This window comes from Natrix helvetica, assembly GCF_964273705.1.
Source record: "Natrix helvetica genome assembly, chromosome: 3".
Lineage (NCBI taxonomy): Eukaryota > Metazoa > Chordata > Lepidosauria > Squamata > Natricidae > Natrix > Natrix helvetica.
Window position 1 is genome coordinate 1,772,049 of NC_138549.1, and position 22,856 is coordinate 1,794,904.

Here is a 22,856-nt window from a genome sequence, read left to right on the forward strand (position 1 = left end):
GCAATATGTTTCTACACATGATCAGATCGCAGACATGCTTAACAAACCACTTGCCGCAAATCAACACGAGTATCTGCAAAAGAAGATGTGCCTTAATTGATGATTTGATGACGTCAGCCCAGACTAGCAAAAGAAGGGGTGTCACGATGTTAAAAAGTTTGCTAGGCCTGAACTGAATGAATTGACACTCAAGAGTTAAACTAAGAAAGAGTTATTGCGCAGGTCATAAAAGTTCTTATCTGAAAGTGATTTATTGCGCATGCGTTACACATTCCAAAAAAATTTTTTTGTCCGGCTGCCAAGCAGAGCTGGCAGACGGAGCTTTCATTATCAAAATGTAACAATTAGTTTATTTTACTTTTATTTACTTTTATTAAAGTTTGTTTGTTAATTAGAACACTTGTCAAAGACTTTTATTTATTTTCTTAATATCTCAAAAGATATGCGGAAGGGAATCAGCCTCGGTCCATAGACCTCATTTTCTACAGGGTGTTTTTCCCCTGACATGTACGGCACCTGTGCAATGCTCCACCGAGCAGCTGGAGTGTCGCAGAGGATTGCGGAAGCCTCATTTGATGCTACAACGCATGTGCGCACTGCACGCAAGTGGGTGACTCCGGGGCCGTTCCAACCGCACCAGTTGGAACGGAATGCAGAACCCGCCACTGGATGGAGATATCACTTTCCGACAATGAAAGTCAATGGGGGGGAAGCTGAGTTCGTTTAAACAATTGCCCTGATTCACTTAACGTCCATTGGAGAACAAAAGGCTAATAAAATCAGGCTCAAGGCACTTAATAACTGCCTCACTTAGTAGTGGAAATTCTGGCCCTAATTTGGTCGTAAGTCAAGAACCGCTCATAATTCATTCGCCATGTGTCCATATAAAAATATTCAGAAGTGCTGTGTGTTACAATGACCGATACGAGTTAGCTGTGAAGCAGGGGTGAAATCAACTCACCTTCGCTAACGGTTCGCAAAGGTGAAGCTAAAACATATGAAGAACGGTTGCAAAAAATGGATATGTCTAATGTTTAATGAACAGAAGGACCAGGGGAGACATGATAGCAGTCTCCCAATATCTCAGGGGCTGCCACAAAGAAGAGGGAGTCAAACTATTCTCCAAGGCACCTGAGGGTAGAACGAGAAGCAATGGGTGGAAACTAACCAAGGAGAGAAGCAACTTAGAACTGAGGAGAAACTCCTGACAGTTAGAACAATTAACCAGTGGAACAGAAGTTGCCTCCAGAAGTTGTGAATGCCCCAACACTGGAAGTCTTTAAGAAGATGTTGGATAGCCAATTGTCTGAAGTGATGTAGGGTTTCCTGCCTAGGCAGGGGGTTGGACTAGAAGACCTCCAAGGTCCCTTCCAACTCTGCTATTGTATTGCATTGTATTGTACCTCCACGCAGGCATGCACGAAGTGTCAAACGTGGGCTGTAATGAGGTCCGGGTGGGTGGGCAGAGGCTCCCGCCCCCTACCACCGATTCATCCGAACTGGATAGAACCGGCTGAATTGCACCACTGTTGGGAAGCAAAGTCCAAGCATGTTCAGAAACCTCTGCCAAATATTAAATCTACACTGAACTTGGGAACGTTATTGTCCACTTCGTGCAGGAGTTGTCTTGCGTGATCTGCGTGGAATACGGCTGTGGCTCCCCCCCCCCCCCATCCCTAGGGAAGCTTGCAGGAACACGCGAAAGTCGGTCTCTGATCCCACCGCTTAGCCCGGTTTCTCACAGAAGTTGCAGTAGATTCCTCCGCTGAGATCGCTCACGGCGCCTTCTCTGACCAGCTTTTGGAGGAATTGCGTCTCCTGGGTGACGTTGTGCATGATTTGCCAATTCATGGCCCTCATGCACAGGCTGTCGTAGTAATGCAGAGGCGCCTCGGGATGACGCAGGTCGTAGCCAAACCCGGCTAAGCTCACTTCGTCGCATAAATGGGTCGCTAGAACCGTGGCTATCAGGCCGATCGTGGGTATGTTCTAGAGGGGAAGCAGAGGAAGAGATGTATTCCCTTTGCAAGGACTTATATCCCGCTTCACGGTCCTTCTACAGCCCCCCCTAAGCGGTTTTCAGAGGTGGCATGTTGCCCCCCCCCCCAAACAATCTGGGTCCTCATTTGACCCACCTCGGAAGGACGGGAGGCTGAGTCCACCTTCAGCTAGTCAGCATCAAACTCCTGACTGTGGGCTGACTAAGCATGTGATACTGCATTCTAACCATGGATGGATGGATGGATGGATGGATGGATGGATGGATGGATGGAAGGAAGGAAGGAAGGAAGGAAGGAAGGAAGGAAGGAAGGAAGGAAGGAAGGAAGGAAGGAAGGAAGGAAGGGCAATAGCAATAGCATTATACTCATATACTGCTTCAAAGGACTTCACAGTCCTCTCTAAGCGGTTTATGGAGTCAGCCTCTTGCCCCCAACAATCTGGGTCCCCATTTTACCCACCTCGGAAGGATGGTCAATTTTGAACTGGTGACAATCAGCAGAATTGGCATGAAATACTGTATTCTAGCACCGTGTGAGGGAGGGAGGGAGGGAGGCAAGATAAGTTAAGAGGGAAAAAAGGAAGGAAGGAAGGAAGGAAGGAAGGAAGGAAGGAAGGAAGGAAGGAAAGAAAGAAAGAAAGAAAGAAAGAAAGAAAGAAAGAAAGAAAGAAAGAAAGAGAAAAAAGAAAAGAGAAAGAAAGATCAAGATGGAAGGAAAGAGAAAGGGAAGGAAGAAGGAAAGAAGGAGGGAAGGAAAGAAGAAAGGAAAGAGAAGGAAGGATCAAGATGGAAGGAAAGAGAAAGGGAAGGAAGGAAGAAAGTAGGAAGGAAGGAAAGAGAAAGAAAGATCAAGATGGAAGGAAAGAGAAAGGGAAGGAAGGAAGAAGGAAAGTAGGAAGGAAAGAAAGAAAGAAGGAAGGAAATAAATGATTCTGGGCTCAATTGTGTACACTGACCTGATCCCAGGAGAAGAGCCTGGCTTGAGGTTCTGGGTACTGCAGGATGTCCAGCGCTGTCTCCTTTACGAGGATCGGGTTCAAGATCCGGAACCTCCTGGGGTCGATGGGTATTTTCATCACCACCTTCTTCCAAAAGAAGAGGTGCATCCAGAGCGGCTGCACAACAACACAACAAAGACACACAAGGCACACAAATTACCACAAGGTTTCAAATCCAACCTAATGTGGGGCAATTACTCCCATGAAGAATTTAATTACAGGTTAGTCCTCAACTTACGGCCACAATTGAGCCCAACATTTCTGTTGCTAAGTGAGACATCGGTGAAGTGGATTTTGCTCTGTTTTATGACTTTTCTTGCCACGGTTTTTAAGCGAATCATAGCACTTCTTCAGTTAGCAACTAGGTTGTTAAGTGAATCTGACTTCCCCTTGTCTTGGGCTGGTCGGAAGGTCGTAAAAGGGGATCATGTGATCCCAGGACACTGCAACCGTCGTAAGTACATGCCAGTTGCCAAGCCTCTGAATTTTGATCACGTGACCACAGAAATTCTGAAATGCTCACGTGAAAAACGGCCATACGTTCCTTTTTTTTCCAGTGCTGCTGTAATTTTGGTTGGTCACTAACTGAACTGTTGTAAGTGGAGGACTACAGGAGGGAAAAAATTAATACTCAGTAGTCCCACTTAGAGGCCACTACTGAGGCTAACTCAACCACTAAGTGACACGGTCACTAATCCAAACACCCCAGGACCCCGCTGGAGTTATGTTGTTACTTCCCCTGAGGTCGTTAAGCGAGTCACACAAGTCGTTAAGCAAGACATCATGGGAACCAGCGCTGCAATTTTAACTCTGGCTCTTGAGAAGCTCGCTGGGAAGTGTGACCGTGGGAAGCTGCATCAGTCACAAACTGAGGATTGTTCACAAAGCGACTTTTCGGCATCACCGTAACTTTAAGTAGTCACTAAACCTGGGCGTCATTAAGCGAAGCTTATTTGTAATCCCTAATTCTTTGCCAGGGGTGACTAGGTGCCCTAAAATGAAATGCCACCGCAAACCTTTTTCAAAATGGCTAAAGTTGGTATCTCCAGCCAGAGATGGAAAGAAGGACTGACTGACTAACTAACTAACTAACTAACTAACTAACTAACAGGAGCAGTCAAGTTAAAACGAGAGGGTGTTTTGAGGCACCTTCCCACCTCACCCACCCCACAGTGGAGGCACTGAATTAAGCAACCTGTTGGGCATATTTAAACGAGAAAGTGTGTCACAAAAATCAAATTAAAAATCAATATACAACAGGAGAAAAAACTAACATAAAAATTGGGATTGTGTGCCTATGAATGCATACACACCCTAAGGAGAAATGTGTTTTTTCCAAAACATCTGTACTCAATTGGAATTCAGTACGTTTCTTATGGTTATATTGGTTTCTGTTGGATTGAGTTTTGGTTTATTTCTAATTTTTGACTGTAAACCCTTTCAGAGTGGCTTGGCACTTAAGGGGTGCCAATGCATTGAATGGCAACAGCAATGTATTGAATAGTCACATCAATATAACTTATACAGTAATACTACATTAGGCATATTACTTCCACCAAAGCCAAAAATTTTAGGCAAAACTAACAGCGGCCAGCCAGGGGGAGAAAATCCCAAACGGAAACTTGCTGTGTTAAACACGCAAACAGTAGAATTCTGGTGTCACCTATTTCACACAAATGCAATGTTTAATATAATTACTTACTAATGTTTCCTTTTTCACCATTGCTTTTACCCACGCAAAATCAACACTTTTAAATAATATTGCCACAAACAAGCTATTTGGAAAATATTCGTCTTGAGATGAAGGCGCTCCTTCAGGATAGCTGATTCGTATTGTTGTTTTGTTGCCGACATCATTTGTGTATCCCCGAACGGGTGCATTGTTTAACCTGAAAACACAAAATGCACAAGGCAACTGAACGTAGAACTCTGATAGGTGGGAGCGCCAGGGCTGAGAAAAATTGCATGAGACTTTCATGCAGGATAAGAGAGTTGGAAGGGACCTTAGAGGTCTTCTAGTCCAATCCCCTGCTCAAGCAGGATAAGAGTTATCCTTTATCTTACCATTTGACACGCTGCCTCTCGCCGGCGTGTCTCTGTTGAGCATGCGCATGTTCACGCCTCTCCACTCATTCGTGCATTCGTGTACGCCTGCTCATGCGTGTTTGTGTGCACCTTTCAGTGTAAAAGGTTCGCTGTCACTGGTCTAGGGTCTCCTGCCTTGAGTAGGGGGTTGGACTAGAAGACCTCCAAGGTATCTTCCAACTCTCTCCTTTGTTTGTCAGGCCTGCAGCCATCTTTTCTTGTGGATCTTTGGCCTGCCGTACTTTCTATTATTCTACTATGCATTTTCTACTGTGGGAAAATGGGAGGGGGGATTCTACAGAGTTAGAGGATATGTAGCCATAACAACATTCTTTCTAGAAAGCCAAGGTCATCCTTTGTCTCTGCACCTGACCGGAACTGAATAGGAGGAATCTGTCTTTGTGGCAGTGGGAAATTGGACCATGGGATGGACGTGTGGGTGTGGGGGCAAGATCTTTCATCTGGGTGGGGAAAACTGGGAAGCTTTCAGATTCGGGTTTTCCCAGATGTGCCACCATGGCTCTCTTCATCAACTGGAACTTTGAGGAATGCTTTCCCTTGGACTCTGATTTACTTTTGGATGCTATTTGGAGCCCTGGCGCTGTTAGCAGACACTCTTTCCATTTGTGACCGTAGACAAAAATCGAAGACCTACCTTATGACAATGTCGAAGTGGTTCAGGGCGGAGCCCAGCTTCAACCCGTGTAATACATTGCTGCTTCCCACAACGACGCAACGTTTACACTGCTTTGACTTCAGCTCCGCCGGTAGATCATATTCAGGTAGAAGTTGGACCAAGTCTCGAAGCTTCTCCAAAAAATTGCGAGCCCCGAAAGGGGGCGGATATTTAAAGAGATTGGATTGAGCGTCGATCTCTTTCGTTAAAAAGGGAAGCAGATCTGGGTTGTATTCGTGTGGAAACATCTCATTCAACTTGGTCTTCACAAAAGATGGGCGACACTCAACTTGCGAAATCCCCTGGGCGTATTTCTGAGCTCTCTAGAACAGCAAAACATACCAGCTGGTTATGAATATTTTGTGCGTGTGTGATAAGAATGTGCAGTGGACACAACCTAGCGAGGTGCCATGCAATTCTTTTCATCTATGTCCAATCCTGAATGCAATTTTTAAATATATAATTTTATTTGCAATTTTTCCTTTAACCTCTGTAAGTGCTTAGTGAAGAGTGTATTACCTGGATCAATATATTTTGCATATGCTTCTGATAGTGATATTCCCATTTAGATATACATAATCATACTTTTTCAACTTCTAACATTTGTGTATACATAGTAATCGTAATATGTTCTATTATGTTTCGGTATACATAATATTATTTACCCAATTTCTACTTTCTACTTCACCTTTCTAACACTTACTGAAATAACCACCATATTAAAAGAGTATTCTATCTCTATCCATCGTCTCTCGCCCTTTTTAGAATTTCAATTCTTATTAACTTTTTGGTGAATCTGTCCTGCTTCTCCTCTGGTATCTTGTAACTCCTTTTGTCATTTTTTGCTGTTGGGTCTATAGAGTACCCATCCTCAGTTCCCTCATCATTTTAAAAGAACCTTTATTCTCTTTTCTATTTTGAATTAACACAATGAATGTACGTCTTCTCCACACACACCTCTTCCAAAAAATAAACCTTCCGTAAAAATAAAACATTGGGATTCTCCAGAATTACACTCCAGTTTATTGGTTCAAAAATTCTTTACTTGTGAGTGCCAACATTTATTTATTTATTTATTTTAAAGGCAACATTTTATAAAGCAATTCCTCCAATTGCAATTTGGCAAGGGCAGAGAAGGAAATTTGAGGATATTTCAACCGACAGTAAATAAAAGGTTTAAGTCATTTATCTCTTTTCAGAAAGACAAATGAAACAAAAATAATAATTCCAGAAGAAAACAAAATTAAAGGGAAAAAGAGGTATCTAAGGATTTCATACTACCGTAAATACTACTCATGAATATTAACTGAGTAATTTGGTTTTGCTTATCTCCGGATGGGCTTATCTGCAAGAATATGCAGTAATACTTTTTTTAAAAACATCCATATATCTCCTACACATTTACTCACTGATATGCCATCCATTGATAGATTCCCCCTCCAACTGTTAACCAAAATACCATGAAAAATCAGAAATGACTACATATATTTGTTGTCATAGAAATTGTTAGCACATATAGGTAGTCCTGAACCTTTGACTACAATTGGGCAGAAAATGTATGTTGCTAAGAAGGACAATTGTTAAGAGGAGGAGGAGGAGGAGGGAGGGAGGGAGGGAGGGAGGGAGGGAGGGAAGGAAGGAAGGAAGGAAGGAAGGAAGGAAGGAAGGAAGGAAGGAAGGAAGGAAGGAAGGAAGGAAGGGAGAGAGAGAGAGAGAAAAACAAAGAGAGACAAATAAAGAAAGAGAAAGGAAGGAAGGAAGGAAGGAAGGAAGGAAGGAAGGAAGGAAGGAAGGAAGGAAGGAAGGAAGGAAGGAAGGAAGGAAGGTTTCATAAGCCCTTTCTGCCCCCCCTGCTTACTACTATTCTGTCACTCCTTATTAAAACAGTGAACTGACCTTGGCGTGATCAGGGTTGACCTTGTGAATCATTCTCGTTTCACATGTTGTGGCATTGTACATTGTTTTGACCAGGTAAATAAAGCAAACTGCAATCACAGCTATCACAATACACCTAAAGGGTGAAAAAAGACGAGGGGTTTGTGGGTGTGTCACATTCCAAAATCTGCCCCCTAAAATGCGGGATGCCCACCCACCTGCATTCCTGCACTTAGCCCAGCGGACTCGAAGGGAGCGGGATCGAAAAGGCAGGTGACGTTTCTACATAAAGATGAATCCAACCAGAATAACAACACCGAAGGGGTCTCAGACTAGATACTCCGGAAGTCCCCAAGGGTCCTAGTCCATTCAAGAGGTTGGGAGCAAAGTCCCATCAATGAGACATGGGCCAATCACCAGGAGACTGGGAGTTCTAGTCCCGCCTTAGCCACGAAAGCCAGCTGTGGGACTTTGGGCCAGGAGACTGGGAATTGTAGTTTCCCTCTTAGGCATGGAAAACCAACCGCATGACTTTGGGCCAATCACTCTCTCTCTGCCCAACCCACCTCCCAGGGTTGCTATTATGCGGAAAACAGGAGGAGGACTGGGTACAGGTAGTTCTCGACTTACAGCAGTTTGTTTAGTGACAGTTTGAAGTTACAACGGCACCAAAAAAAGTGACTTCATGACAGCTTTTCACACTTGACTGTTGCCACATCCCGAAAGTCATGTGATCAAAATTCAAACACTTGGCAACTGGCATGTACTTACGGCGGTTGCAGTGTAACGGGGTCACATGATCCTCCTTTTACGACCGTCTGACACGCAAAGTCAATGGGGAAACTGGATGCACTTCACAACCGTGCGACTAACTTAACAACGGCCGTAATTCACTTAATAACCACAGCAAGAAAGGTCGCAAAACGGGGCAAAACTCACTTAACTCATTTCTGATAAATTCTGGGCTCCATTGTGGTCGTAAGTCGAGGACTACCTGGGTTAGATATGTTTGCCGCCTCGAGTTATTAATAAGCAATAATAAAGGCAGGAAAAAAAGCAAATAAGTCAGTAAAGTGGTCAGAAATTATCTGCAACAATCGGAATTTTAGTGTTTTTTAAGTCGCTGCCTTCTAAAATTTGAGAATGAAGTAAGAGGGCTTATATTCTGGCCCTTTTTGAACGTTTTGGCTCAAGCCCAGTTTTATAAAAAGAATTAATTTTAAATCAGGCATTCCAAAGGGAAAGAGGGACTTTCATCCTCACGGACAGAGGGACTTACTTGAAACTGCTTTTCAAACACCCGGCTGGCCTTTTCATCTTCTTGCGTAAACAACGTTGAACATGGTCCAAAAAACCAGCAGCTCCTTTCTGGGGGAAAAGCCGTTTCATCCCTCAGCATTGCTGGCAAAGAACAAGAGTTTTCTCTTAAAATGATTTCTATTTAGCATTTCCACAGGAACCCCAGGCCCAGAGAATAAACAATGCAACGCGGAGGCATTCCTTAGCCCCCGACTTGCAACCATTCGTTCAGCGACTGTCCGAGGTTACAACAGGCACAGAAGTGACTTACGACCATTCTTCACACTTACGACCTTTTCAGCTTCCCCCAGACCAAAGTTTCTGTTGCTAAACAAGACATTTGTTAAGGGAGTTTTGCCCCATTTTACGGCGTTTCTTCACACGGTTCTTAAGGGAATCGCTGCAGTTTTTGAATTAGTAACACCGTCGTTAAGTGAATCTGGTTTCCCCCTTGACTTTGCTTGTCAGAAGGTCGCAAAGGGGGATCACGTGACCCCGGGACACTGCAACCGTCGTAAGTACATGCCAGTTGCCAAGCCTTTTGAATTTTGATCACGTGATCGTGGGAAATGCTGCAACGGTCATAGGTGTGAAAAACCATCGTACGCTCCTTTTCTCAGGGTTGCTCTAACTTTGGACAGTCACTAAACGAAGTCAAAGTAGTATCCTTAGAGTAAGCAGAACAGGGATTTTTATTCAGCTTGCCCAATTCGTGAGATCTGAACACGTCCCTAGCTCTCAAACTATTTAGGCTAAATTTCCCTAATCGAACGCCTGACCTGAATTAAGGATCTGTCGATCAGCGGTCCTGTCTATGAGCAAAAGTAACGACGGGGGGAAGAAGGAAGCAGGCCCAACCTAGAACAGAAGAGAAACGCGTTCCAGGTTTATATAAACCACATTCCCACGGCCATTAAGACACAAAGATTCACCAGGAAAGTAGATCCCCCACACAACACATAAAACCCAAACGTTCTACTTCCGTGTACAGCAGATTTAAGAGCACACCTTGCCTTCTGATCCCTGGCATAGGATCAAAGCATGCTGGCCAACTCAGAAACATATACAGGTAGTCCTCGACTTACAACAGTTCATTTAGTGACCGTTCAGTTACCAGTGGGATTGAAAAAAAGGGACACGATCGTTTTTCACACTTACGACCATTGCTGGCATCCTCACAATCATGTGATCCAACTGCAGATGCTCGGCAACTGACTCATGTTTGCGATGGTTGTCCCCTTTGGCGACCTCCTGGCAACCGAAGTCAACGGGGAAGCCAGACTCACTTAACAACCGTGCTGCCAACTTCAGTGATTGATTGCATTGTGTAAGGTTTCCTAAAAATGCCCTAATTGATTCACGAGTACCAAGTCAAGTTTCGATACAAAACTAGACAACCATGGGAAGAATAAAACGGGGCAAAACTCACTTCACAAATTGTTTCACTTAACAACAGACATGTTGAGCTCGATTGAGGTTGTAAGTCAGCCTGTAAAAGAATCGTATTATTCCTTACTTTAAGGGACATAATCTGCCAAACCCTGCTTGATAGGGGGGGTTGGACTAGAAGACCTCTAAGGTCCCTTTCAGACTCTGCTATTCTGTTATTGTGCTATAGATTCCACAGAAAAATAAGGTGAAATTCATTTTTTTTGCCCTGCCTTTTATGCAACAGTCAACAACAGGGTTCCTTTTATTCTGTAGCCACGGGCACAAAAAAAGAAACTGAGCATGTGAATTACTAGCACGTCTCCTGAGAAACGGCTTTTTTGTATTCAGATAAAAAACAGAAGTCCTAGTCATATTCTTTTTTAATCCCAAAAACATTTAACACCAAAATGAGCCCATGTCTGTGTGTCTCAAGTTAAGTCAGCTGCTTCAGAACAGAGTAGCACAGATGCAACTTGGATTAAAGTCTACCAGATCAGCAACATTTAAACATATAAAATCTTCTCCCCAAGTCATACGTGTTCAAATTCAAGCCTGTAACTTAAGTTCTTAAACTGGTATGTTTTTGCACATTTCACATAAGCAACGAATTAGCAAACACCTAGAAGCAAACAAAGTAATAGCCAAAAGCCAACATGGGTTTGTCAAAAAGAGATCATGCCAGACTAATCTTATTGCATTCTTTGACAAAGTGACAAAATTAGTGGACCAGAGGAATGCCGTCGATATAGTTTACTTGGACTTCAGTAAGGCTTTTGATAAGGTAGACCATAACCTACTACTAGATAAAGTAGAAGAATGTGGGTTAGACAGCATCACCACCAGATGGATTCATAACTGGCTGACCAACCGCACTCAACGTGTAGTCCTCAATGGAACTGCATCTCCATGGAGGGAAGTATGCAGTGGAGTACCCCAAGGCTCTGTTTTAGGCCCAGTACTCTTCAACATCTTCATCAATGATTTGGATGAGGGAATAAATGGGGAACTCATCAAATTTGCAGATGACACCAAGCTGGCAGGAATAGCCAACACTCCAGAAGATAGGCTTAAGATACAGAAGGATCTTGACAAACTTGGACATTGGGCACTATCTAATAAAATGAAATTCAATGGTGAAAAGAGTAAGGTTCTACATTTAGGCAACAAAAACGGAATGCACAGGTACAGTATAGGTGATACCTTGCTCAACAGTAGTAACTGTGAAAGGGATCTTGGAGTCCTAGTGGACAACCATTTAAATAGGAGCCAGCCGTGTGCAGCAGCTGCCAAAAAAGCCAACACAGTTCTAGGCTGCATCAACAGAGGGATAGAATCAAGATCACGTGAAGGGTTAATACCACTTTATAATGCTTTGGTAAGGCCACACTTGGAATACGACATTCAGTTTTGGTCACCACGATGTAGAAAAGATGTGGAGACTCTAGAAAGAGTGCAGAGAAGAGCAAAAAAGAGGATTAGGGGACTGGAGACTAAAACATATGAAGAACGGTTGCAGGAACTGGGCATGTCTAGTTTAATGAAAAGAAGGACTAGGGGAGACATGATAGCAATCTTCCAATATCTCAGGAGTTGCCAGAACTACTACCGACCTCCGCTCCTTCCGACAAAAACTTAAGACTCACCTGTTCCAATTAGCTGGCCTGGCCCATTTATAGTCCCATTTATACCTCCTGGCAAATATTTTACCCTGGGATAGTTTTTAGGGGTGTTTTTTAATGTATTTTTAAATTTTTATAATTTTTTAAATCTAACTTTAACTATTGTACAGTAAACTATTGCTACCTCCTCCAGCCACATCTATATTTATTTTATATCTATATTATGTATATTTACTGTTTTTAATATGACTGTACACCGCCCCGAGTCCCTTCTGGGAGAGGGGTGGTCTAGAAATCAAATAAAAGTTAAAGTTAAGTTAAAGCCACAAAGAAGAGGGAGTCAAACTATTCTCCAAGGCACCTGAGGGTAGAACAAGAACCAATGTGCGGCGATCCCATGGGGCCCCACTAGCAGTGGCAACCTGAGGGAATTTTGGCCCGGTTTGAGGCTGCCTCTCATACCGGGGGCGAGACACATGAAAAGAAGGCTCTGACATCGTTCGGGATGAAATCGTCGCCCCGAGCAGTCTCGGGGAGCTCTTTTCATTAGGGTAAAAAAGAGGGCAGGGTTCCGCGAATCGTACACAATAGTTTCCTGTGTAGGTGTGGCAAGGCATTAAAACATCACAGTTCATGGTTATGTGGTTGGAACAGGATATGCAGAAATATACACAGTGCAGCTACATTTTCCACATTGCAAGCTGTTACTTCCTCAGTTTGAAAGTCCCTGTTAAGATGGTTTCGATATTACTTTAGCTTTGCAAGCACAGCTTTCTAATTTGGGACCTCCCAGTGGGCATCCATCTCAACCCGCATTTACTACTCAATTTATTCCAGTCCCAAATTCCATATATGTGTTCCAATCAGGAAAACTGATCTGCACATATACCATGGCGACCTTGTTCCCACACCAATGGGTGGAAACTAATCAATGAGAGAAACAACTTAGAACTGAGAAGAAATTTCCTGACAGTTAGAACAATTAACTAGTGGGACAGAAGTTGCCTCCAGAAGTTGTGAATGCCCCAACACTGGAAGTCTTTAAGAAGATGTTGCATAGCCATTTGTCTGAAACGGTATAGGGTTTCCTGCCTAGGCAGGGGGTTGGACTAGAAGACCTCCAAGGTCCCTTCCAACTCTGCTATTGTATTTGTATTTTATTGCATTTTAAGCCAGCTCAGGATCGCCTCGAACCGTGAGATGGGCAACAAATAAATTTAATAATAATAATAATAATAACAATACATTGGATGAAATATCCTGAAGAACAAGCACTGCAAACTAATGCCATGAGAATGAAGATACAAAAATCCAGTGACAACTGAAACTGTTTTACAGTTAATATGTGAGTGCAGCAAAATTGCACAAAATGATTACAAAGCCAGAGATGACCGAATTGCTAAATTAATTCACTGGTCATTATGTAAAAAATATGATTTACCTGTATTCAGAAAGTCATAGAAGCACAAAGTGGAAAAAGTTATTGAAAATGAGAAGGTGAAGATCTTGTGGAACTTTCGATTACAAACGGATCGTCATTTAGAGCACAACACGCCAGATATCACGGTTGTCAAAAACTGAAACGTACAATTTATCGCAGTACCAGGAGACGGCAGAGTCAAAGAAAAAGAACTGGGGGAAAAATCACGAAATACCAGAACCTGGCCATAGAATCTACGCAATTATGCATGAAACATGTAACTGTGATACCCATTGTCATCGAGACACTTACAATACAATAGAATAGTAGAGTTGGAAGGGACCTTCTAGTCCAACCCCCTGCCTAGGCAGGAAACCCTATACCGTTTCAGACAAATAGCTATCCAACATCTTCTTAAAGACTTCCAGTGTTGGGGCATTCACAACTTCTGGAGGCAAGCTGTTCCACTGATTAATTGTTCTAACTGTCAGGAAATTTCTCCTCAGTTCTAAGTTGCTTCTCTCCTTGATTAGTTTCCACCCATTGCTTCTTGTTCTACCCTCAGGTGCCTTGGAGAATAGTTTGACTCCCTCTTCTTTGTGGCAACCTCTGAGATATTGGAAGTCTGCTATCATGTCTCCCCTAGTCCTTCTTTCTCTTAAGCTAAACATACCCAGTTCCTGCAACCGTTCTTCATATGTTTTAGTCTCCAGTCCCCTAATCATCTTTGTTGCTCTTCTCTGCACTCTTTCTAGAGTCTCCACATCTTTTTTACATCGTGGCGACCAGAACTGAATGCAGTATTCCAAGTGTGGCCTTACCAAGGCATTATAAAGTGGTATTAACACTTCACGTGATCTTGATTCTATCCCTCTGTTGATGCAGCCTAGAACTGTGTTGGCTTTTTTGGCAGCTGCTGCACACGGCTGGCTCATATTTAAATGGTTGTCCACTAGGACTCCAAGATCCCTTTCACAGTTACTACTACTGAGTAAGGTATCACCTATACTGTACCTGTGCATTCCGTTTTTGTTGCCTAAATGTAGAACCTTACTCTTTTCACCATTGAATTTCATTTTATTAGATAGTGCCCAATGTTCAAGTTTGTCAAGATCCTTCTGTATCTTAAGCCTGTCTTCTGGAGTGTTGGCTATTCCTGCCAGCTTGGTATCATCTGCAAATTTGATGAGTTCCCCATTTATTCCCTCATCCAAATCATTGATGAAGATGTTGAAGAGTACTGGGCCTAAAACAGAGCCTTGGGGTACTCCACTGCATACTTCCCTTGGCACCATGTCCAAGAATTTTATAAAACACATGAAGAAATTGCAGCTTCCTGAAATAACACCAGCAGAAACTGCAAAAAACAGTTCGCTACTAAGAAGATCATATATTTTAAGAAGATATTTGGTCAATATCCAAGACGCTGGGAGCAACCCATATCAACCATTAGCACCAGTCAATGGTATTTGTGATACATTTTTCAATGTTCAGTTGACTGAGTTTCATGTTTAATGAATAAAAGAGATAATAATAATAATAAATACATTGGATGAACTGCAAGAAATATCCTTTGCCTGCAAACAAGAATTGGTGGGACCGTAAAGTATAAGTATAAGAATAATCTTTATTGTTATTGTACTTAAATACAGCGAAATTGTTTTTAACAATTATAACAGAAACGAAAAAAGAAAGAAAAAGAAAAAAAAACCTGTGGTTGTGGTTGTATTTAAAATCTCACAGCCCAAGGATAGAAACTATCTTTAAACCTCTTTGTTCGGATGGCTATGCTTTGATGCTTCCTGCCTGTTGGTAGAAGTGCAAAGAGACACTGGCCAGGGTGTGAATCCTCTCTGAGTATCTTCCTTACTCTGCTAAAGCAGCGAGACCTGGCGATGTCATCCAGTGGTGTCAGAGGGCAACCAATGGTTTCTTGTGCCGAATTGATCACTCTCTGTAGTGCCTTCCTGTCCGCAGCTGTCAAACCAGCGTACCATACTGTAATACAATATGTGAGGACACTTTCTATGGTGGACCGTAGAAAGAGGTCATCAGCCATTGTTCCACCTGATTTTTTTGCAGGACTCTAAGGAAATGAAGTCTCTGTTGGGCCTTTCCAATCACCAGAGACGTCTTGTTTTTCCAGGTGAGATCTTAACTAATAAGCACTCCCGAGAATTTAAAAGAGGAAACTCTCTCCCCACAGCCCCCCTCGATATACAGTGGGGCAGGTTCCTCTCTGTGCTTCTGGAAACTTAGCACCATCTCCTTTGTCTTACTAGTATTTAGATGAAAGTTTGTTTCTTGAGTACCATGCGGATACCTTCTGGACTTCTTCCCTGTAGGCTGATTCGTCCCCTCCAGTTATGAGACCCAGCACCGTTGTGTCATCTGCAAACTTTATCGTGATGTTGGATGGATCAGAGGATATGCAGTCATGTGTATACAGCGAGTACAGGTAGGGGCTGAGCACACAGCCCTGAGGGGAGCCTGAGAGTCGAGAAAGTCATAGAAAACGAAGAAGCTAAATTGCTCTGGGACTTCAGAACTCAAACAGACAGGCATCTGTCACACAACATCCCAGACATAACAATTGTCGATAAGAAAGACAAAAAAAAAACCTTCTGGAGAGTGGATGTGGCCATACCTGGAGCCACAAAATGGAGCAGAAGAGAACTGGAGAAAAATAACAAAATGCAAAGACTACAAATACGGGAAGTCCTTGACTTACAACCGTTCATTTACTGACCATTCAGAATTAAAACGGCACTGAAAAAGGTGACTTATGACCATGGTTCGCACTTACGGCCATGATGGCATCCCCATGCTCAAGTGATGGGCATTCGCATGCTTGACAACTGACTCATATTTATGACAGTCATGTGGAACCGGGCAACCGGTTCGTGGGCATGGCCAGCCTGGGTTGCTGCCGGTTCTGTGACCCAGGCCAAGTGACCACTACCGGTTCGGCCAAACCGGTGCAAACCGGTAGCAACCCACCTCTGATATATTTCCTCCTGTCACTGGTCATTTTTTTTCTGAAGAGATTTCATTTTTATTACACTCCGCTCTGATTGCGAAGGATAAATCTTCTGTTCTCTACTACAGAGACAAGAGCTCATAAAAATAACTTTAAAAAAACTCCCAACAAACCAGGATGGCACCTTCGAACATCCGTCCAACCTGACCAGCAGCAAAGACCAACTTTGGTGACTGACGAGAGCTGGGATCTTGCAAGACCAGCCTATTTAACAGAAAAACCTCAGGATAGTAATAATATCCTCAAGCACATTTTTCCATTAGGAATAGAAAATGGAGGACTTCCGGTTCTGGTTGCAGATCCCGACGGGCAGGAATTGCTCACCCCGCGCACTCCTGGTGGGCTCCCCACTGATCCGGGGGGCACAGGTCACCCTGGAGGGGCTCCTGCTGAGGGGGTGGCGTAGCGGGGAATCCGCCGTGTCGGTGGCGGCCGGGGGGGCTCCCCGCATCGCTCTAGGCACCGGGCGGCAAGAGGGGAGGCGCCGCGGCGTCTTCGGGATGAGGCAGCTGGAAGAAAGCAAGATTTGAAGGACGCAGCTGCTGTGTGGTGAGGTGGAAACTTTCCCCCGTTCCCTTACCTGGCTGAAAGGGGAAAAAAAACTGCCGGCTTTTTAAAACTGACTTTCAACCTGTTTTGGAGAAGAGTGACTGGAGGGAGGGGGATTTCCCCCCCCCCCCTTGGACAAGTGGCTTTAAATGGTTTTGCTCTCTGCCCCCAGAGGAGGAGGTGGGGGGGGGAGCCATGCAACGAAATCACGCTCATAGCAAAGGCAGACTTTGGACTGCATTTGTGTAAATGAGGTGATGATCTGAAAACTTTGAAAACTTTTGGATTTTGCCTTCTGATCCCGGAGCTGGCAGGGCAAGATGGCACACTTCCGTTGTCTTCATGGACACTGAAACGTGACTCCACCCATAGAAACTTCAGGCATTTTGTCTTTGCCTCCGTGGCACTCAGATATATCTCTTGTTACATTGGACTCTGGGCCTGGAACAAAGGACTTTATTACTTTATTGCCAGGAGCTGAATATAGAAAAAGTTCCTATCTGCTTGGACTCTGTGCCTCGTAACCTCCTCGGCGGTTCTCCTCCCTAATTGTTTCCTCTCTGTATTGACATTGTTATCTCTTTGCTCATTGTAATGCCACCCAAAAGACCACCCCCGGGGAAGCCGGGTTTTGCAGTCTTCGCCCCGACATCCTCAGCGTCCAGCCCCAGCGGACAACAGACTTTAACCTCCTTGCTTCAACCCAAGCCTTCTGAGGTGGACTTCCAGCAGATGTTTCAACAGATCTTAAAGGGACAGGAGGACTTAAAAAATCAATTTAAGGAGATGAATGAGCAGCTTAAAGAGAACCAAGACCGGGAGATTAATAACTCACAGAGACTGGATCTTTTGGAGGAAGAGACGGCTGAGATGAGGAGGGAGGTAGGGGGGGTGCAGAAAGGGAACAAAGAGTTAGAGAACCACCAGATTAAAATGGAATTTGAAAGAATGTCCTTTTTCCTTAGGTTTCAAAATGTGATCGAGGCAGATGATGAAGATTTAAGGGACATTATGATAAACCTTTTGGCTGAATATATTAAAAAAGACAAACAACAGATGGGGTGGGACATGGACCTGGTTTATAGAGTAAACTCAGCATACGCTAGAACACATAATGTTCCAAGGGAGGTACACATTAAATTCCTTAGAAAGGCTACAAGAGATGAGATTCTGAGTGCACAAAGGGGGCAAGCATTAAAATACCAGGATAGAGAAGTAACCATTCTGAAACAGATCCCTAAGAAAGTGAGAGAGAGAAGAAAAAACTATTCGTTATTAGCGAAGAAATTATACCAGAAAGGGGTGTGGTTCAGATGGCTGATGCCTGAAGGTATGCTAATTTTCTGGGAGGACACAAGAGTTAGAATCAACACAACCATAGAGGCTCAGGCCTTTATGGAAAAAAATAAAGCCCTCCTAGATAAACCTGATGATACTACACCAGACACACAGGAAACGGGAGGGGCCGGAACTCTGCTGGCGGGGGGGAGAAGGGGCAACATCGAGAAAACTCAGATCACAAAAATGAACAAGAAAATCTGTTTGATGTAAAGTGATTGAAATTATTTGAAGATAAAAGTTTATATGCTGACAGAATACCATTGACTTGTAATAATCTAATGTATTAATAAATGAAATGTATGAGTACGGGGGGAGGGACCACCTCCTGCATATTGTAACTGCCAAAATTTGTAACTTATTCCACTACCCCTTTCCTTGTCTATTTTTCTTAAAAACCAATAAAATTTTGTTTTTTAAAAAAAAGGAATAGAAAATGGAATAGAATAACAGCTTTCTCGTCACTTTGAATGTACACTAATGGGCACACATTTAAAATGAAATTTTGTTGCATACAGTGCTAAAAGGGTCACAAACTGCCAATAGACATTATATGATGAATATGACAAAATAAGTAAATACCGACATGGAGAAAATTACCTTTTTCTAGCAAGGAAGACATTGTTTTATTTGATAGCTTTTGGCTCCAGACATTCAAGTTATATAGGTAATCCTCAATTTACAACAGTCTGTTTTTTACACTTGTGACCACGTTAACATCCCATGGTCAGGTGATCAAAATTCAACTGCTTGGCCACTGTCTCGTATTTATGACGGTTGCAATGTTCCGAGGTCACGCGATCTCCTTTGGCGACTTTCAGACAAGCAAATTCAAAGGGGGAGGGAGCCAGATTCGCTTATCGACCCTGTTGCTAACTTAATAACTGTGATTCACTTAACAGCTGTGGCAAGGAAGGTCATAAAACGGGACAAAATTCACTGAATATCTTGCCTAGCCACAGAAATTTTGGGCTCAGTTGCAGTCATAAGTCAAGGACTACTTGTAGAGTCTTCCCAGGCTTAGGCCAAAAAGTTTGTAACTTCGGTCACTATAAGTTGAAAACAATCTGTAATTTAGCCATGGAACCTTATTATCTGAGGAGGATGGGTGGTTAAGGAATAGAATGGATGGATGGATGGATGGATGGATGGATGGATGGATGGATGGATGGATGGATGGATGGGAGGGACAGCCATTTGTCTGAAATGGTATACGGTCTCCTGCTTGAACAGGGGTTGGACTAGAAGACCTCCAAGATCCCTTCCAACTCTGTTATTCTAAGATAAAAGATGAGCAGAAAATGTAGAGGAAGGAGGGAGAGAGAGAGAGAGAGAAGAGAGAGAGAGAGAGATTGATTCTAGAGCAAAGCTACTAAATAAATACAACTAATAATGGTCTCAGGACCCTTTTACATTCTTAAAAATTAGGTGGTTAATCTAAATTATATAATTTCTAATGCAGTAAGTATATATATATATCTGTATCTTCATGTATATAGGGGTGACATGATAGCATCAGGGGTGGGATTTTACCAGTTTGGACTGAGCAAAGAGAGCTGCATGTGCAAAGTATGTTCTCAGTGAACCAGTTGTTAAACTGGTAGGATCCCACTTCTGGATAGCAGTGTTCCAATATCTCAGGGGTTGCTATAAAGATGTGGGGATCATCTTATTTGCTAAAGAACCTGAAAGAAGGACAAGAAGCAACAGATGGAAACCAATCAAGAAAAGGAAACAACCTAAAAATAAGAAGAAAAAAACTCTTGACACTTAAAACAATTAACCAATGGAACAACTTTCCTCCAGAAATTGTAAATGCTCCAACAATGTGTGTTTTTAAGAAGAGATTGGACTGCCTCTTTTCTGAAATGGTACAAGATCTCCTACACAAACAAGGGGTTGGACTAGAAGACCTCCAAGGTCCCTTCCAACTCTTATTCTGTTAGTCAAACTCTCTATCCACTCATCAAAATATGGTTGCTTTTTATCAAACTCCCTCAGAGTTGAATTCAGCTACTGCCAATATTCCTACCACCTACTTTAAAGTAGCCAAAAAGAACCCAGTTCTGAGTCACAACAGACAAGATAGATGACTGTTATCTATATTTTTTAAAAAAAACTACTTTTAATAATACTTATTTCCCCAAAATAAATTAAAACCTAGTTTACAACATTAGAATGAAGTTCATAAAAGGTAAGCGGAATTGTAGATTTTTGAAAAACCAAATGCCCTCGCCATGCACGATTGCACATTTTGACTGAATCTATTACAAAAATAATATAGTAGCACACAAAATAATACAGTGATGCACAAAATGGCAGAAAGGTTTGGGGTGTCCCCAAGCATTTTGAAGTTATTATTGCAATTTCATGGCGTGGTGGAAGAGAAATTAATGTCTTCATGAAACCTGAATGACTCTGTAAAAATCTGAAGTTTGTATTCTGCATTTTTTTTCTTGTGATAAATGGAAGTTCCAACTGCCCAAGGAGCTGCTGATTCTGTTCCACAGAGGAATGATTGAGTCTGTTATCTGCACCTCCATAACTGTCTGGTTTGGCTCTGCAACCCAACAAGACAGACACGGACTTCAAAGGATAATCAGAACTGCAGAAAAAACTAATTACAGCCAACCTGCCTTCCATTGAGGACCTGCACACTGCATGAGTCAAAAAGAGGGCAGTGAAAATATCCACACACCCCACATCCTGGACATAAATTGTTTCAACTTCTACCCTTAAAATGATGCTGTAGAGCACTGCACACCAGAACAATTAGACACAAGGACAGATTTTCTCCGAACGCCATCCCTCTGCTAAACAACTGATTCCTTCACCACTGTCAAACCATTCACTAAGGCTGCATTACTATTACTATTAGTCTTCTCATCGTTCCTATCACCCATCTCCTCCCACTTATGACTGCAGGACTGTAACTTTGTGGCTTGTATCCTTAGGATTTATATTGATATTGATTGTTTCCTGATTGCTTATTTGTACCCTAGGACTATCATTAAGTGTTGTACCTTAGGATTCTTGATGAATCAATCTTGTCCTTTCATGTACACTGAAAGCTTAAGCACCAAAGACAAATCCCTTGTGTGTCCAATCACATTTGGCCAATAAAGAATTCTGTTCTGTTCTGTTCTGTTCTATTCTGATTTGATTGCTTACTTGTACCCTATGACTATCATTAAGTGATGTACTTTATGATTCTTGATGAATGTATCTTGTCTTTTTAGGTACACTGAGAGCATATGCACCAAAGACAAATTCCTTGTGTGTACAATCACACTTGGCCAATAAAGAATTCTATTTTATTCTAAATACATTCCATACTCATCTGCCACCTTGGGTCAAAAGTCAAGACTTCCTACAAATGAGTTTCTCAGAGACTCAGAGGCATCAAGTACATCAGCAGCTGCCAATTAGTTACTAAGCCCAAGGACTATTGTGGGGAAAGTGTGTGTGTGTGTGTGCTCCTAACACTTTTGCCACCGCAACTTCCAGTTTGCCACAATCACTAATAAATAAAATGTTTCCACTCTTTCCAGCTTCTCCCCAGCCCTTTCAAGGAACTCAACTTTAAAATCCATTTTAATTTTCTGGATGACCAGGAAGGTTTCAGAGGGAGACAAGTTTGTTTTTGTTTTTTTACCCAAGGGGCTAGAAAATTAAAATTCATTTTAAAATTTTAATTAATCGCTTAGTTTTTCTAGCTCCCTGGGGGGGGGGGAACGTTCTCTTCCTTACAAAGCCTTCCTGACCATCCAGACAACCGCGCTTCGCAAAAACCCTCCTGTCCCCCCCCCACCCTCCCCAACCAACGCATCCCCGGAACCCCAGCCTTCTTCCAAAGCAGTGACAAGAGGGCAATGCCCCCCTCCCCCATTCTACAACACACACACACCCAAAGAACCCCCCCCCAAAAAAAAACCATGTTTTTGATGTTTGCAAAAATGCAAATTTCCCTTTTTGCAACGCTTAGCCCAAGGCGCCGTTGGGTTTTTGCACCGCGCAAGACTTTTGCAGCCGGGGTGAGGGACCCGTCCCAGGGTTCCCACCCCACCCACCCCGCAATTTTGCAAAACTGGGCCGTTGCTCCCTCCCGTTGCTTAGCGAGCGCCCCCTCCTACCTGCGCATCAGTCCGCGGCGCCTGCAGGCTCACCGGCTCCGTCCCAGGCGAAGGCATCTGCACCGCTGGAGCTTGACGGACGGGTGGCTCTGGCCAATGGGCAGCTGAGAAAGGGGCGGGGCCGCCTGGATCCTAGACTTAGAAAGATTAGAGAAGCAAAGAAAAAAGGCAAAAAAGCAAAGAGGAGGAGGAGAGAGGCCGGTGGCTGGCTTGTTTTAAAGCGCGGGCTGCAACGCCCAAGGTGGACGCTGGAGGGCGGCCGCGAGACACGGAGCCCGTCTTGCTCTTTAGCGCCCACTGGCGGCGCTCGGATTTGGATTTTTTTTTCTTTTAAATGCATTTTTTATTGAATAAACATTACATTGAACATAGAGTGACCTGTCCGACTTTGTCA

The 22,856-nt window shown here is 43.2% G+C and overlaps 1 protein-coding gene across 3 annotated transcripts; it reads right to left on the bottom strand.

The window, feature by feature from the left end:
- Positions 1-1,668: 1,668 nt before the first annotated feature.
- ST3GAL5 (ST3 beta-galactoside alpha-2,3-sialyltransferase 5) lies at positions 1,669-22,495 on the bottom strand. 3 transcript variants are annotated; one of them, XM_081947923.1, is made up of 7 exons: positions 22,463-22,495; positions 8,913-9,034; positions 7,655-7,769; positions 5,738-6,081; positions 4,700-4,886; positions 2,956-3,114; positions 1,669-1,989 (listed from the first exon to the last, which is right to left on the bottom strand). In XM_081947923.1, exons 2-7 carry the CDS (start codon positions 9,020-9,022, stop codon positions 1,726-1,728), a joined length of 1,179 nt encoding a protein of 392 aa, XP_081804049.1. In that variant the 5' UTR covers positions 9,023-9,034; positions 22,463-22,495; the 3' UTR covers positions 1,669-1,725. The 3 variants fall into 3 exon arrangements, with proteins under 3 accessions (XP_081804049.1, XP_081804051.1, XP_081804050.1); XM_081947925.1 differs by lacking the exon at positions 22,463-22,495 and adding an exon at positions 15,726-15,771; XM_081947924.1 differs by lacking the exon at positions 22,463-22,495 and adding an exon at positions 9,712-9,732.
- Positions 22,496-22,856: the final 361 nt, after the last annotated feature.

What these genes read in the sequence shown, in the direction of transcription:
- ST3GAL5 (XM_081947923.1), bottom strand. Translation starts at nt 9,022, where the DNA reads ATGAAACGGCTTTTCCCCCAGAAAGGAGCTGCTGGTTTTTTGGACCAT. An exon ending in TGTTTGAAAAGCAGTTTCAA is followed by an intron (nt 7,770 to 8,912) that starts GTAAGTCCCTCT and finishes TTCACCCTTTAG; the next exon opens with GTGTATTGTGATAGCTGTGA. An exon ending in GGCTCTTCTCCTGGGATCAG is followed by an intron (nt 1,990 to 2,955) that starts GTCAGTGTACAC and finishes CTTCCCCTCTAG; the next exon opens with AACATACCCACGATCGGCCT.